Raw genomic sequence first — 18,172 nt, 5'->3', positions numbered from 1 at the left:
AAGATAATATTTAAAATTTTACAAAAGATAAAATCACAGATAATAAATAATAAATTTTGGAATGACCATGACAAAACAAACTATATATGTTGTAAAAATTAAAGTAATCAAATATTTTTAAATATTAATTAAAAATAAAAGAAAACTTAGTATTATAACATCCAAAAATATCCTATATTAATAAAATTTACTAAAATAATATGATAGATGCTACTACTACTACGTAAAATAATAGGGCTATATTATTTAAACAAAATAATGTTTTACTTATAAATCCCGTAAAAATACTGAAATAATATATGTTAAAATATATTTTTATCACACAACATATAAATATAAATTATCTTAAACATATTTATTTTCTATAATATAAATAAATAAACTTTAAAATGTGATATAAAATGTATAAATTAAAGAATTTGAAGGAGGTCATCTATTTGATTTATTTCATATTTTTTATTTTATTGTACCTAATTTGAAAATATATTAGTAAATAATAAAAACTAATAGCAAAGTAAAATGTATTAAACAAATCACTATATATTAATAACACCAAATAAAAAATATTTACAATAATATCATAGAGTTACACAATATATAATACTAAAATAAAAATAATATATTTAAAACATTTGTAGTAATATCAAATACATATATAAAATAAAAAATATCTGCATGCATGTGCGGATTAAAATCTAGTTTTATTCTTAAATTTAACTATAAAATTTCAACGAATTTATTCATTTCTAATTAAAAATAAAAGTACAAGAAAACATACAATATGGATCACAAAGTATTGAGTATATATAATTTGCGGTAAAAAGGTTTTTTCTACAAAACATATCATAATTAAATTGGATCAAAATGGTGGTAAATATTTTTCTCTATTGTTTATTCATTGAATTATTTTTTGCTATATAAATAAATACCAAACACGCATTTACAAATTCATATTCGAAACCAATATAACAAAAACGTACGATAAAATAATTTATATTTTCAGGATACATATATATATATATATATATACACTCGAAGTTGGATGCTAATGAAAATCAAAAAGTTTTTTTTTAAACACTATAACTTGATTATAAAAGGAGTTACAAAGGATTGAGTTCAATCAACAAGAAGACCTTATCCAAAGAGTAAGTCTTAACAAAAAAGATGGCTAAGCCAAGAAAGAAAGCCTACAGAGATATATGATTGATAAAGATCCTTCGCCACCACATTTTTAGCAATAAGCTTAGCCCTAACAATGTGCTGATGAGAGTGAAACTTAACTTTCCAATCAAGGAAATCCTGGAGCCAAGCTAGAAGATGGGAAGAATAAAACTTAAGAGAAGGCCAAGCTGAAGGTTTAGATATAAAGTCGTGATTTTCACTAACAAAAATGACAGCATTGAAATGAAGAGACTTCATGCTTTCTTAAAGCCCATGTCCAACTATGAAAAGACGCTTTAAGCTTACTAAAAAAAATACCAATAAAAGATCTTCTTCCATGGATTAGGACTTTACCTTCATTGTTCCTAAGAATCCATGAAGCTCCACTTTGTTGTCTAGATTGATCCCAAGCTGAAGCAATATCACATTTTAGCCAAGAGACAGGAGGAGGCTTCCACCCAAAGATGATCCTTTTTTCCTCTCAAGGTTAATGCTTTTTTTTCTTCTGATTAGCTTCTCTTATAAGAAACCAATGATCGACTTCCTCCAACACATAATTGATATATGAAGAACCAAGAGCCAATTTACCTTCAAATAGAAAAGAGTTTCTATTTTTCCAGATTGGCCAAATAAGCCAAGGACCACTTCTTCTAATATCTTCTGGGACGAGATGATTATTCCTGGTCTTTAAACATAATAAATGTTGGGGAATTTTCAAAAATACCACATTCAATGTACTATTATTCATCTTTACCACCACTAAAGACACATTTTCAAAAATACTTTATTTATTAAAATGGTAAAAACTCTTATATCTTTATTTTTATATGTTTTTCAAAATTTTAATCCCAAATTCTAAATCATAAACCTCCAATTCTAAACCCTAAACCCAAAATCTTCAACTCTAAACCCTAAACCCTAAATTATATACCATAAATTCAATATCCTAAACCCTAAACCCTAAAGTCTAAACTATAAACCCTAAATCCTCAACTCTAAACCCTAAATCCTCAACTCTAAACCCTAAACTATATACCTTAAACCCTAAAACATCAAATCTTAACCCTAAATCCTAAACCTTCAAATCTAAACCCTTCATTAAAAGTAGTGGTAAAAGTGGTTAGTGTAAACATGAAAAGTGGTACTATGAAAATGGTATTTTTGGCAATTTCTCATAAATGTTCGAATAGACCGAGGATGAATCAAAACCATTAGGAGGATGAGGAAAATTGCTAGTTGCCCAAGTCTGTCTAGCAACAGTACATAGATTCTCCTTCCAGACCACAAAGCTGACAACGAGTATCAATTTTCATTCCTCTGTTATTTAGATTGTCAGCTGCAGGCAATGCTCCACTAACAACTTTCCACAGAATTTTTTTTATCTTTGGAGCAGTGTCAACAGACCAGATATAATCTTTGATACCATTCAAGGAAGGCTGCATACCTCCAACTACAAACGCTTCTTTATTTGCTTCTTTTTCTGCTAGCCAATATTCGGATCTTACTACATACTCTCCAGAACGAGTATGATTCCAAATGAAGAAATCTGAAGAGCTAATGACTGGCTTGATCTTAAGAGTAATCTCAATATCTTGGGGATGAGATCTTCTAGTAATCTGAGATTCCAATTATAAGAGTTACTCATCAAAAGATCACTTACTCTTAGATTTAAATCAACTAGGATGTTCTTCATTAAAGGAATGTGCATTCTATCTCCATCTACCAACTATGGAGATGACCAAACTGATATGGATTTACAATCACCAACTATAAGCCGCAAACCTTTTGTTAGGAGTTCTCTTCCATACAAGATACTTCTCCAAGAAAAAGAAGGTATAGATCTTAAAGAGGCTGATAAAAATGATTTGAAGGAAAATATCTGCTCTTTAGGAACCTGGCAAGGAGAGATGAGGGAGAAGAAGGAATTCTCCAAGCTTGTTTGGCAAGGAGGTCTTGATTGAAAAGTTCTATATCTTTAAAACCCATACCACCTCTTTCCTTAGGAACACAAAGTTTATCCCAGCTAATCCAGTGGATCTTCCTTTTATCTTCTTGAGAACTCCACCAAAAAGAAGCCATTGCCGAGTTTCTACAAGTTGATTTTGGAAGCCTGAAACAACTCATGGCATGAATTGGCATAGCTAAAGCCACAGATTTTAAAATGATCTCTTTTCCAGCGTGAGAAAGAAATTTGGTGTTCCAACCAGACATCTTCCCCTTCAATTTATCTTTAATATAGTTCAATAATTCCACCTTGTAACCACTAAAGCATTCAGGAAGACCTAAATATGTACCAGCTCCTCCTTCAGAGTAAATCCCTAGCTTAACTTTGATCTGATCTCTCAGGTTCTGATCGATATGTTTCCCAAATGTAAGGCAGGACTTCTTCATATTTGTTGAAAATATCTTGGAAGACTTGACACTCAGCAATGCTAGCCTTAAAGAGAAATAGACTATCGTCCGCAAAAAACAAATGATATACTGCAGGTCCTTCGTTGGAGAATTGAATACCATTAAGAGAACCTTGAGCTGAAGCTGTATTAAGCATATGAGAGAGGCCTTCAGCACAGAGGACAAACAAAAAAGGTTACATCAGATCACCTTGTCTTAAGCCACGTTCAGGGGAGATGAAACTGTGAGACTGACCATTGATGACAACAGTGTACTTAACCTTTGAAACACAAGCCATGATCCAAGCTACCCATTTATCATTAAAACCAAGAGCAGAAAGAAGAGCCTCCAAATAGTTCTATTCCACTCTATCAAAAACCTTTGGCATATCAGTTTTGGCTGCCATAAAATTCCTAGAAACATAATCATGAGTCCTAAGGCTGTAGATCGCTTCATGTGCCATGATGATGTTATCTGAGATTAGTCTCTCAGATACAAAAGCAGACTGAAATGGAGAGACAATATCAAGAAGACAGGGTTTAAGTCTTGAGGATAAAATATTTGATATTGTCTTACACATAACAGAGCAAAGGCTGATTGGTCTGAGATCTGTCATTAAAGTAGCATTCGACTTCTTTGGAATAAGACATATCTGAGTATAGTTCCACTCAGAAGGCATGATACCTGAATCAAAAAAAACAAGAACCTCCTTTGTAAGTTGATCACCTACAATCTTCCAATAATATTGGAAGAAAAAACCAGACATCCCATCTGCACCAGGAGTACTATCAGACTTTATGGAGAAGACAGCTACTTTAACTTCCTCCGGAGTTATAGTTTGAGTAAGAAGATGATTCATTCTATCTGTTACTCTAGGAGTAAGATCTGACAATAAGAGCTTGTAATCTTCTGAGTTTGAAGATGTAAAAAATCTCTTTAAATTACTGAACCGCAACTTGGCCCTTAGAAGCTTCTGATCACTGAGCAATACCATTTTTGTCAAAGAGCTTGGTAATCAATTTTTTTGCTCTGGAAATTTTAACAGCAGCATGAAAAATCTTGGTGTTTCCATCACCATACAAGATCCAGTCATTACTTTTTTGTTTCCAAAAATTTTCTTCATCTCTATACGCCATCAGAAGATCTTTCTTAAGGCAATCTTAAGAGATGAAGGATTCATAGACGATTGTTCTTGTTCCAAGTCATCTTGAAGATTAACAATCCTGACCTGAGAATTAGCAGAATTTTCTTTTTTCCATCTACTCAATGCTTTCCTACACTGACGAAGACTGGAAGAAACTGAAAAAGAAGGATGAAGAGCAGACATATTCCAAGCATTCACAATAGTTTCTTGGACAAGAGGTTTATTGAACAACCTTTTATCAAAGCGGAAAGAACCTTTATAAGAATCTTGAGAAGATAGAAGTTTAATCAGAACCGGCCTATGATCAGATCCTCTCTTGGCAAGGAAAGATTGGTTAGAAGCTGGAAATTGATTAAACCAATCTTTATTTCCGAATGCTCTGTCTAACTTGCAGTGAATCGAGAGCTTTCCCCTTTTACCTCCCCATGTAAAACTGTTTCCAGTGCTAGGAAGCTCAGACATACCACAATTATCAACATAACAGCGAAAGGCAGAAAAGAATTATCACTACGTCTTGGACTTCCAATATTTTCTGAATTGTTTAAAATTTCATTGAAGTCACCGAAAATACACCAACTGCTTTTCCTATTAACACCAAAGCGGGTTAGACGTTTCCAGACAATATGTCAAAGGTTTGAGACAGGATTACCATAAACACACGACAAGCGAAACTGCTTATCTTCATATATAATTTGTACATCCAAAATATTCTTATCCACATACATGATATTAACATCTACACTGTTCTTCCAAAAAAGAGCAAGACCACCACCTATATATACATGGTCAACAGTGTACAACCGATCATAGCCTAGCCAAACTTGAAGATCTACTAAATTATTTCTAGGATTCATAGTTTCCATAAGAAAAAATATCTCAGGGCAAAACGATAAACACAGTTCCAAGAGTCTTTGAATTGTCAGATCCTAAGGACGCCCCACTCCCCGACAGTTCCAATTGATTATACTCATTTTAGGCGCTGGACGATCCCTCACGCGGGACCATCAATGATGCATTGCTCTATTTAGCAACCTTGGATGCACCAACCAAATATTCTTCTGATCATCTTCATTACTCACTTAGACCATCCAAGTTCTCCTTAATCTTAGCAAATTTCTGTTGAGACACTGGGATTCTTCTGTATCTTCCTGTTATTTTCCTACCTTTCTCCTTGATCCTAAAAGCTCCTGAAGAACCATCTTGAGAAGAGCTAAATTGTTTACCGGAAGAGCTTTGAGAGATGGGCAAGGATAGTCTACGAAGACAATAGTTGTAGCATTCACCAATGTGCGACCAGCTGAAATCGCTCCTGCCATAAGCTTGGGACCTTGGGCAAGGATAGTCTATGAAGATTAATAATGATTAAAAATGTAGTGTGACCAAGTCTAGTAGATAGTCTATTTTTAAAAAAATCACACATGAATTAGAAGTCATGACTTATGTTTTAATATAATATATATAAAAAGTTTGTAAACTATGTAGATATTGGAATGATTTTGAGTGATTATTTTCTTATTATATGTAATCGTTAAAGACCGAGTACAACAGGCTAATGCTCTGAGCTCTCAAATACTGGGATTTAAAGGTTATTAATCCATAAGAAATGTGATTTGAAAGAAACATGCTTTTGGAATTAAATATTTGAAGTATAATTTATAAACCATGGTTTCTTAAATTTTTCGAATTTAACAAAAGTATTAGGATAGAATCCGCTTAAGATATGTTTTCCCTTATTAAGTGAAGCTAGTCTATTAGTGTAAAGCAGTGTTTTTTAAAATTGGACTGGACCTGCAATCAAATCGGATTTAATCATGAACCGGATAAAAATCTGAGTTAAATTAATAACAAAATCCAACTAAAATTGAATCGGCAAAATCTGAAAACCAGCAATCTAATGAACCGATCTAATTTCAGTTCGTATATAAACTAATATTTTGTTAATAAAACATTTTTTTAATTTTAGTGCAAACGTATGATTTATAAAAGATTAGTAGAATACCGTCTCTCGTTTTTTAACGTTTCTGAAATTCACAAATTATAAGATTCATAAAATTTAATTTTCATGTCAAGATATTGTTTTTCTCTATTTTTCACTTTGTTTAAACTTTATTTCATGATCATTTATGTTGAATACTTTAAGAAAAAATTCAGACCCAGCCGGATAGAACGTCTCTTCAGAACGACTCAGACTCGACTACCACTTGATTTTAAAAGATGGGAGCCGACAAAAAAAAGAATACTTTAATAATTGAAACATTACGTCTTTGAAATTTTAAAACTTTAAGAGAATAAAACATTTGTCTTAGTACAAAATATAATTGTTTAACAGTTTAACTGATTATTATTCATGTTTACCACCACTAAAAAGATATTTTAAAAAATATCTTGTTCATTAAAAGATGAAAAACTCTTATACTCTTGTTTTCTATATATATATATAATAAATTAATATTAAATAAATAAAATAAATAAAAAATAATTTTCTTTTATGTTTTTGAATAATATTTCAAAATTCTAACCCTAAACCCTAAACCCTTAAGTCTAAACTATAAACCCTCAACATTAACCCTAAACCAAAATCAAAAACTCTAAACACTAAACCCTAAAATTTTTTTTTTTAATATTTTGAATTATACTTTTTGAAAATTCTAATCCTAAACCATCAACTCTAAATCATAAACTCTAAACCCTAAATCCTTAACTCTAAACTCTAAAACTTAAATACTATCCCACCTCTCATCTCTAAGTTTAGATTAGTTAACCCTAGAGATTTTTTGGTCAAAGTTAATCCTAGTGTTATAAATGTAATTTTTCCTCTTTTTTTTTTGTCATCAGCAGAAACAAAAAAACTCTCATCTTGACTCGGAAGCCCAAGCCGGTAACTCTGAGTCCATGTGAACGACAAAAGACGGTTGCATCCTGGCACTACGTGCTAGTCGATCCGCCTACAGATTTTGTGTTCGTGGTATATGAACAATCTCTGAGTTGATGAGCACGTCTTTTAGAGTTTTTATATCTTCTAGATAACTTGCAAAAGCTGGCCATTCCTCTGGTTCTGAAACCATCTTTACCAATTGGGAACAATCCGTTGCAAACGTAACCCTGAACTGACGTAAATTTCTCATACATTCCATAGTCCATATCAGCGCCTCCACTTCTGAATGAAGTGGGGATAGACTCGCTCTAACATTCTGTGCCCCCATCAGGCTATCAAATCCTTCCAAAGAACTATACCAGCCTTGTCCCGAAAATTTATCTTTATCCTTCCATGAACCATCGAGAAAACACCATCTCCCTACTCGGGCTCCAGGAGTATTTTCGGCGACCTGTCGGACCTGAACCTGTGAATTCTTAATTTGTGCATCATTCCATAATGTGGATTCTGTCTCAGCCAATCCTAACATGTCCCTCGGATCAACATCCAAATTACTGAAAACCTTAAGATTCCTTCATTTCCAAATATACCATAATATCCAAACAAACTGATGAATTTCCAATTTTGGCTCAATTCTCCAAAATAAATAATCCATATTTGTAAATAGCGATTGATAGGGGAATAAAGTTGAGTTTGATGGAATCTGTGAAAGAGCCCATACCTGACGCGCTGGTGGACACTCAAAAAACACATGATTTATAGTTTCCTCGGGAGCGCCACATCTATCACACCATATATCTCCTTTTAATCCTCTTGCTTGCAAATTCTTCTTTACCGCTATGCATTCTGGTACCAATTGCCACAATAAATGTTTCATTTTTGGTGGACATTTAACTTTCCAGCAATATACTTTCAAAATATCAACTGTGGGGCCAACCACTGTCAATGGTTTCTCCTTGTCAGGATACACTCTCTCCACTTGATATCCTGATTTCACCGAATATTTTCCATTGTTGGTAAAATGCCATCCATCCCTATCCCTCAAGTTAGCCTTACTCAGAGGTATACTTTCGATAATTTTGATGTCCTGAGGATCCACGAGAGTCCGAAGTGCCTGCAAATTCCACGTTCTTGAAGTTGAATCAATGAGGGAATCAACTGTCAGATCCAGATAAGTAACATGTAGATTTTTGTTTGCTGGTCTCGGGCGAGTGAATAGAATTCAGGGATCGTTCCATACTGAAATAGAAGATCTTGAACCCACCCTTTTAATTAGTCATTTCCTAACCAGAGATCTAGCTGAAATAATACTCCTCCAGCCATACGATGGGGAATATGAACGGATCGGTTCTAGGGGTGAGGTATTCCTAAAGTACCGTCCTTTAAATACTCTTGAGAATAAAGTATTAGGCTTCTCTATCAAGCGCCACAGCTGCTTACCAAGCATTGCCGTATTGAAATCCATAAAATCTTTGAATCCCAATCCACCTTCTTCCTTACTTAGAACTAGCTTGTCCCAAGATTTCCGATGCATATCCTTAGTGCTTCCACCTGGACTCCACCAAAATTGAGCCACTGCACTCGTTAGTTTCTTTACAGTCGCTTTTGGTAGTCTATAACAAGACATCACATGATTTGGCAATGCCGTTACCACTGATTTGATGATCACCTCCTTGCCCCTCTTAGTGAAGAACTTAAAAGTCCAACCATTTACCCTGCTATTTAAACGCTCCTGAATAAATCCAAAGACTTGTATTTTAGACCCACCAATGTTCTCTGGTAATCCTAAGTAAGATCCCATTCCGCCCAGATTCTGAATACCCAAGATATCTCTTAGCTCTTGTCTACTAGCTTCCTCAATTTTGTGGCTAAATTGGATCGATGATTTTTCAAAATTTATTTGTTAACCAGAAACCGCTTCATATTCCTTTAAAATCCTAAGGATGGTTTGACATTCTTCCTTCTGTGCCTTGCAGAAGAAAAGATTGTCATCTGCAAAAAACAAATGAGATATAGATGGACATGCTCTAGCCACCTTCATTCCGGTGAGTTGTTTCCCTCTCTCAGCCTTCTTTATATTAGCAATCAAAGCTTCAGTACACATAATGAATAAGCAAGGCGATAACGGGTCCCCTTGGCGTAAACCTCTGTGGGGAATAATGAGACCCCGAGGTTGTCCATTTAATAAAACCTGGTACTGTACCGAAGATATACATCCCATCATCAATTTTATCCAGTGCGAATCAAAGCCCATTCTATGCAGAAGAGCTTGAATAAAATCCCATTCAACCCTATCATACGCTTTACTCATATCCGTTTTGATTGCCATAAACTTTCCTTGGCATGCCTTATTAGTTCGCAGTCCATGAAATATTTCCTGAGCAATGAGAATATTATCCGAAATCAGCCTTCCTGCCACAAATGCCGATTGTGTCTCTGATATCAGTGTTGGGAGACAAAGCTTCAGTCTCTGACATAACACTTTCAAGATAATCTTATACCCAACATTACATAAGCTGATTGGTCTTATCTCCGTCATCCTTGTTGGCCTTTCCTTCTCTAGGATCATGCATATGTTTGTAATATTAAGCTTGGAATCCATTTCTCCTGAGACCAAGAAATCATTTACCATATCCACTAAATCTTTCTTTATTATATGCCAAGAGTGTTGGAAAAACAAAGCGGTCATTCCATCTGGCCCGGGTGCCTTCTCGGGATGCATCATAAATAGAGCCTGTCTAATCTCCTCCTATGTCGCCAATTTTATCAACATTTGGTTCGTCTGACCAGTAATACTTGGTGTAATCTCCTGAAGAAAATCCTCGAACTCTAATGGAGAAGTGGTAGTAAATAGATCCCCAAAATAGTCTACAGCCACCTTCTCAATACCTTGCTCCTCTGTAATCCAATTTCCCCCTTCATCATAAAGTCCTACAATCATATTTCGAACCCGACGTTGTTTGGTTAGAGCATGATAAAATTTAGTACTGCGATCCCCAGCCGTGTTCCATGTATTCCTACTTTTCTGTTGCCAATACTCCTCCTCATCCTTATATGCATCTTGCGTTTTTTTCGAGATCTCCATTATCTCTTCCTGAGACCTATTATCATCCGTTTGAACCTCATCCAAAGCTTTTTGAAGATCTGCTATTTTATCCTTTCCATATGGTGAATTATTCTTTCGCCATTTAGCTACCTCGTGACGACAGTTGCTTATTTTGGTGACAATATCCACCACATCATCTCCGTCATTTTCCTTCCATCCCATAGTGATGGATTCCATAAGACCATCTTGACCTATCCACCGTTTATCAAAACGAAATTGTCCCTTTCTTCTTTGAATTTTGTCGTCGAGAAAGGCCACCACCGGCCTATGATCTGACCCGACCATTCCTAAATATTCTGTATAAGAAACTGGGAAGAGCGTATGCCAATCTTCATTCGCTAGAGCCCGATCCAATCTACATCTAATTGTCATTGCTTCTTTTCCTTTACCTCTTCTTCCTTGCCATGACATTTTGTTCTCCCTAGCCGGAAATTCGAGTAAACCACAATTTCGTATCATATTATTAAAAGGAACAAAAGAGTCGGGACTCCGCAAAGAACCCTCCTCTTTTTCATGGTTTCCGGTGATCTCATTTAAGTCTCCAATAATAAACCAGGAATCATTTCGTGCTAGCCCATATCTAGTCAGCCGTTCCCAAACTTGTTCTCGTAACTTTTGGACAGGATCACCATATACAAAAGTTAGAAAAATTATTTTCCCTCTTACCACTGCCTCCACATCAATCATCCGGTTACTAGAATATAGAATCTTGACCTGAAACTCGTTATTATAATAGAGAGCTAAACCACCACTTCTACCGACCGGATCCACCGTGACCATACTATCATAACCAAAATGTGACTGAAACCTAGTCAGAAATTCAAAATCTTGCTTTGTTTCAGACAAGAATAGAAAATCCAGTTTATATTTTTGCCAAATTTCCCGAAGATAATTTATAGTCTATTTGCTTCCCGCGCCGCGACAATTCCAACTTAGTACTTTCATTAAAAAAAAAAAAATGAGGCTCCACCAAGCTGGGAATTGTGGAGATAATGAACTCCTATGAAATTCCATTCTAAAAACCAGACACCTCGTTTTTTGTCCCTTCCACCAATCCCATCTTTGCACACCTTTTATTTTCATGAAAGTTAAATTCAACCAAGACGTCAAAATTCCTGACTCATCCGGCCTGAACCTTTTGATCTATATGTTGACGAGATCCCCCGTTTACCACAGTACAATGGTCACTTTATTGTTCGTAGCACTCATATCCCTGATACCATTAAAATTCACACCAAACCAAGTCACCATGCTTAGTAGGTCCTCCAAATTAATTTTACTCCATCGATTTTCGTCTATTGCTTGCAACTGTTTTCTATGTGCCACACCACAGGTCAGTATTATCAATTGTAAAGACCAACTGACATACCTTATTATTTGCGTACCATTTGCTCCTCTTGTCCATATAATCCATCGATACCAATCACCATCCATAAACCAATTTAAAACCATCCTGCCAAAGCTGTAATTTGATCCTACTACCTTTGCTGCCATTGTAAAGAAACCCCATCCAGTAATTTTATTCCAATACCATTTCACATGGTCAATACAATGAAACAAAGGAAGGCCATCAAACAGCCAAAAAACACAATAACCAGAAACAATAAAATGCTCACACTAAACCCACAAACACCAACTCGTGAAGGCTTCTTGCTGGATGTAAAAAACATAATCAGGATCAAGGCTTTGCAGAGGGTGGTTTCGGGATTGAAGGTCCCTTATCCTCTTTCTTTCTTGTGGCATCTCCCTGCTTCTTGCCTGCCTTACCTTGAGTTTTCTTCCGGGGGGAGAAAACCGCCTGCACCAACAACTTCTTTGATGCCCCAACAGCCAACGATGCCGGTTTAAACAGCGCCTTTCGGGTTCCTTTCTTCTTCTCCTCATCCTCTCCCACAGGTTCCTGATCAATCTCCTTCATGGTATCTTCTTTATTCTCGTCCACAGTAACCATTTCCTCCAATTCAGGATCAGTTAGAGATTGAAATTCCTCATCATTATCCATAGTATCGTCATGTCCCTCTAGCAAAAACTCCGCCTCATCAAAACCCATTACCTCATCATCGAGACTCTTACCCTCTAAGTCCATCATATCCTTAGCTCTCTCTATTCTAATTCCATCATTTTCAGCCAGTTCCAAACCCTTATTCACCTCTAATTCCACCTCAACAGAAACCGTTTTTACCTCTATTGGTTTGATAGGATTGCTCTCCATCGGCTTCTCTACTTCTCCATTGGACGCCTTGGGAAGTATCTGCTGCTCCTGAGCACTCTGAATCTCTCCCTCCTCTTTAGTATCCACCGGGATCCGACGTGGTGGACTTCGTGGGCGCCTGTGCTCTCTATGAGTCTGTCTCTTGCTTCCTGGGTCATACTCCTGGATTGTTCCCAACGTGAACTCCTATGCCTTGAGTTCCCTTCATCCATCCTGGGACCACTCCGGTTTGAGTAGTCTCTCTTATGGCCTGCATCCGCTTTCTTTATCCATTTAGACTCACTGTCTTCATACATTTTGCCCTTTCCCTTGCAATGATATCCTCGAGTTTCTTTACCACCCTCCTGATTACCTCCTCCCCCGTGTATCACCACCCCCTTGTAGCTTCTTGCCCGCTCATCAACCCTGTTAGTCCCATCATTTTTAGGCTCTCTTCTCTTCACCGGATTAGGATTTGTGGGACATACATCCTCGTGGTGACAGAGGCTTGAGCATAGTTGGCAGCAACCAAACAATTTCTCATACTTGAGCGCGACCAGTACTTCCTCTCCCTCATAGAACTCCCCTCCAGTGAAGTTGACACTTGTTTCAAAACAAATCTGTTTGAAACCATCTATCACCACACGTATCTTCCCGTAATGGAGATCCACATCCGTTGTCTCGCCTACAACATCTCCAATACTCTGAAAAGTTTGAGTAGACCAAAACTCTGTAGGAACTCCCACCACTGTGATCCAGAATGGGATTTCCGAAGGAAAAGTCCTCGCCATCCTTGGTTGCCACCGTGCAAGCGCAAGCATCCAGTAGTCGAAATGATACGGTTGCATTTCCAGAACCGCCACGAGATCCTCTTCCTTGTCAAAATGGAACTGAAACTTCCCCATTCCCAAATCAACTCCCGTGACCCTCTCCTCCACCATCCAGATCTTAGGCAAATTCATCAATAAAGACTTGACAATCTGCTCATCCGGATTCATGCACCTCCCAATTAAGGTACGGGCATAGCTCTTGATCAGATCCGTGTTATCGAAATGTGGCACCGAGATCTTCAACCTCTTCCGGTTTCCTTCTCCATTCTTCACCTCGTCGACCTTGCCAACCAGTTGTCCCTGAGACATTATGATCACCTTCCACCAAAGCAACACAAAACCAATAGAACTGTATAAGAGTTTGAGTAGAATTGTAATGACAATGAGAAATAAAGATCCTTCCCAGCCCCTTTTAAACAAGAAACCATCTTCCCTCAGTCTCAATCGTAATCTTAAGTCATAAAAACCCAATATTCCTCCTATCCCAAATCGCAAATAGCATATCTCCACAAATATGAAATCCGATACACCATATCTACCATATTCCCAATTCTCGAATTCAAAATTTCCTAAATGAGCCTCCATCCACCATCACAAGTTTCCTTTCTGACCAATAAAGTAATCGAGAAAGATCGATCCTGATCTCTCGGTCTGCTAGATACGATTTTGTTTTAAGGAGAACAAAATCCATACCTTGGTTCCTTTGATTGTATAATCTCGCCTTGAATTCTCTAATAACCCCACACCAGAGTAATCTTCGAGTATCACGCCCAATCCCCACGCCCAAATCGCTTCTTTCCTTTCGTATCCTTACGGTGATAGACTGTAATCTTCCTCGATTCCATATCTCCGTTTGAATACCTTCCCGGTTCCAATTCTTCTTTCGTAAGCCCGGATCCCATCCCTGCATCGTCATCGAAACCCTAGAAAAGTTGAGTCGCCATCCCCGTCGCCTCTTTTGTGTTTTTAGGGAAATTGACTAAAATACAATTTTCATAGTAATTTTTCCTCTTTAAAAGTGAGAGTAATAGTGGTCAGATAAATATGAAAATGATATTATGAATATGGTATTTTTGACAATTTTACTCATAAAAATCTGAAGAATAAAATTTAAATTAATTTGTTATTTTTACATTTAAATTTTTATTTCTTAAGTTTTTCTAAATATTATAGCTATTAATTTTTTTATTTGATATGGTATATCTTTATAAGAATATGCATATTATTTTCAAAATATCATTAAATTCATTTTAATCCAATCAAACCCTCCAATCAAACCCGATTGAGCCGTATTTGATTAATCTTTCTTGTCGAACCAAAATAATCTATAATTCAAAATATTTCTAGTTCACTAGCCGGTCCAGTTTTAGAAATACTAGTGTAAATGCAAGAATAAATGGTTTATTTTTCATATGAGTTTAGTGCATTGCTGATTTGAACTTCTTATAGACAGGTTATGGTTATAGTTAGGACTGGGCAAAAAATCCAAACCCGAAAAATCGAACCGAATTCGATCCGAAAAAGTAGCACCGAACCCGAACCGAAATTGATTAAATATCCGAACGGGTTTAAAATTTCGGTATTTAAAGAACCGAAACTGAACCCGATCCGAACCAAAATATTTTGGGTACCCGAATGTATCCGAAATAAATTTATATACTTAAATATATATATTATTTATATATATAATGTATATTAAAAATATTAAAAATATATAAGATACCTTTAAGTTTTCCAAATACTCGGAAAATATATGCAAATAGTCAAAAGTAAATATTTTAAAATAGCTAAAGTATACTGAAAAAAACCAAAATAATTAAATATCTATAACATAATCTTATAGAGATCTCTTGCCTGATATTTTTATAATTATGAGTTCTTTAAATATTAAGTTTGAATTGTTTGTCGTTTGGATTGTATTTTGAAGCTTGCTGATTTTCTTTTACGACAAATAATGTATATTTTCTGCTCTATTATCAAAAAGATCCTTTGTATTTAATTTATTAATATATTTACTGAAAACTATCTAGAATTGTATTTTATTATTTAGGAGAATATTATACGAAACCTTATTATTTTCTAATAATATTTCCACTGATTGATTATCAAATCTATTGCTTATGCTGAACTTTATAGGTTGATATTTTATAAGCACATTTTTAGAATTTTTTTACAATTACTTTAAAACTTAAGTATTTTTATATTTTGAAATTAATGTTTAATCTAAATTTTATGTTTTTATCTATTAATAGTATGTTAGAAGATAGAGTATGGTCTTCCTAATATAAGTAATAGAACAATCTTTTGGGAAAAGAAAAGAGAAGACAGAGTATGGTCGTCAGTTATATAGATTGTATCACGTAGATAAGATCATTATATATGTGATATGTTTAAATATTATTTTATTTATGTGTTAAATGTATTTTTATATTTTAATAATTAAATAAATATTAATATCTTACTGTGATAGAGAAAATCTAGATAATTTAAAATATTATATTTATCATCTATAATTCATCGATTTGTTGTATAAATTTTTCATATTATTAAATTATGATAATATAGGCTATTTAATTAAATATAAAACAAAAAAATTGTTGAACATGACTTTCCTTATTGGATTCAGATTCAGTACTTTTGTAATATTTGTATCGATGAATAACAAAATTAGTTATTTAATTATATTATAACATTTGCATAAGATAACAAGCAAACATATATCACATATGAATACATGTAATTCCATTTGTATATCTTAGATACAATGTAAGAATAATTTATGTTGATGAACTCTCTAACTAATAAGTTAATAACAATGTTAAAATTGTAATATGACACATAGGTAAAAATTTAGTGCAAAATCAGATTTTATTTTAATAGAGTACTAGGCCGTGCTTGGAGTGAAATAGTTAATTAGATTTTTTATTGTAAATTTTACCAAGAGATTTGTCGAATAGCTTTTTTTATGGATGGATATTTCATATATCCGTTGGATTCAGTTGATCTATTCCAATTTTGAATTTTTAGAGGTAGAATTTTAAATCTTATTTGGATATTTACAATTTTTGGTTTGGATCTGGTTCGAACCCAGGTTAGCCACAATAACCTATACATCACATATACACATTTAAGATTCATTGGTTCCAGGTTCCCCAAAAAAAAATTAAATTCATTTGATAAACAAGGTATTCGAACCGGTTCCCTAATTTATCGCATCCCCCACTCGACCAGTTTGCCATGTATGCTTCATTGTTTAAATGCATCACATATATATATTTATCATTCATTGGTTCCGGGTTCCCAAAAAAAACTTGTTTTCATTTGGTCTAGAGAGAGATTCGAACACGGGTTCCCCAAAATAACCATCCACCACTGGACCTCTGGCCATGTATGATTCATCCTATTAATACATCACATCCATTTCTTATTAATAGAGAAACAATTTCAAATGAGAAATTCTTAGATTCACCCCTAGAGTGAACCTTTAGGTTCACCCAACCAATATGATTTTGTTATTTCATATTCAGTATCTTTATAAAAGGAAATAAAATATTGTCAAGTTATATTATATTTTTAAACTAAAAAATAGAAATAAATAAAAAATAATATTAATTGCAAACAAAAACACATTTAAAAAAATATTTTTAATACCGTCAGCCAAACACTAAACCTAAATTCTAAATCCTAAACCCTAAACTCTTGGATAAATCCTAAACCCTTGGTAAATCCCAATCACTTGGATAAATTCTAAATCCTTAGGGTTTAGGATTTATCCACGGGTTTAGAGTTTATCCAAGGATTTAGGGTTTAGTATTTAGGGTTTAAGGTTTAGTATTTAGGATTTAAGGTTTAGTATTTTGCTAACTGTGTTAAAATATTTTTTTTTTAAATCCAAAATTTAGGATTTATCAAAGGATTTAGGGTTTACCAAGGATTTAAGGTTTATGATTTAGGGTTTAGTGTTTTGGTGACGGTATTTTAAATATAAAACTTTTTTTGCGACTACTATTATTTTCTATTTATTTTTTATTTTAAAAATATAATAAAACTTGACAATATTTTGTTTCCTTTTTCAAAAAATAATGAATATGAAATAATGAAATCCTATTGGTTGGGTGAACCTAAAGGTTCACTCTATGGGGAACCCAAATATTTATCGTTTCAAATAGTAATATTAGTTTTGTAAGTTAATTGCATAGAAACCTGCTGATGTGTCTTGCTTACATTCATTTTAAACCATGCTTTAGAAAAACCCTTTGTTTACTAGAAAATTTACAAAACCATGCCACTAGCCAAAAATGAAAATCTCGACCACATCTAATTATATAAAGTAGAGTTTGTCTCTCTCCAGGTGAGGACACATCACTAATTCAGTGCAGGAGAAGGGGACACATGTCCGCGTTGTAAAAATGCTACGTTTCATTAAAAGGGTGATTTATTGAGCTTTTTTTTTCATACGTGATTAAGCTTTTGT

The 18,172-nt window shown here is 34.6% G+C and overlaps 1 protein-coding gene across 1 annotated transcript; it reads right to left on the bottom strand.

Moving 5' to 3' along the window:
• Positions 1-12,170: 12,170 nt before the first annotated feature.
• LOC108841856 (uncharacterized) lies at positions 12,171-14,700 on the bottom strand. Its single transcript, XM_018614635.2, has 2 exons — positions 14,392-14,700; positions 12,171-14,016 (listed from the first exon to the last, which is right to left on the bottom strand). Exon 2 carries the CDS (start codon positions 14,005-14,007, stop codon positions 12,898-12,900), a length of 1,110 nt encoding a protein of 369 aa, XP_018470137.1. The 5' UTR covers positions 14,008-14,016; positions 14,392-14,700; the 3' UTR covers positions 12,171-12,897.
• Positions 14,701-18,172: the final 3,472 nt, after the last annotated feature.

The sequence above is a fragment of the Raphanus sativus genome, chromosome 2, assembly GCF_000801105.2.
Source record: "Raphanus sativus cultivar WK10039 chromosome 2, ASM80110v3, whole genome shotgun sequence".
Classification (NCBI taxonomy): Eukaryota; Viridiplantae; Streptophyta; class Magnoliopsida; order Brassicales; family Brassicaceae; genus Raphanus; species Raphanus sativus.
Note: the sequence above shows the minus strand (reverse complement) of the source record. Positions and strands in the feature narration are given on the sequence as shown.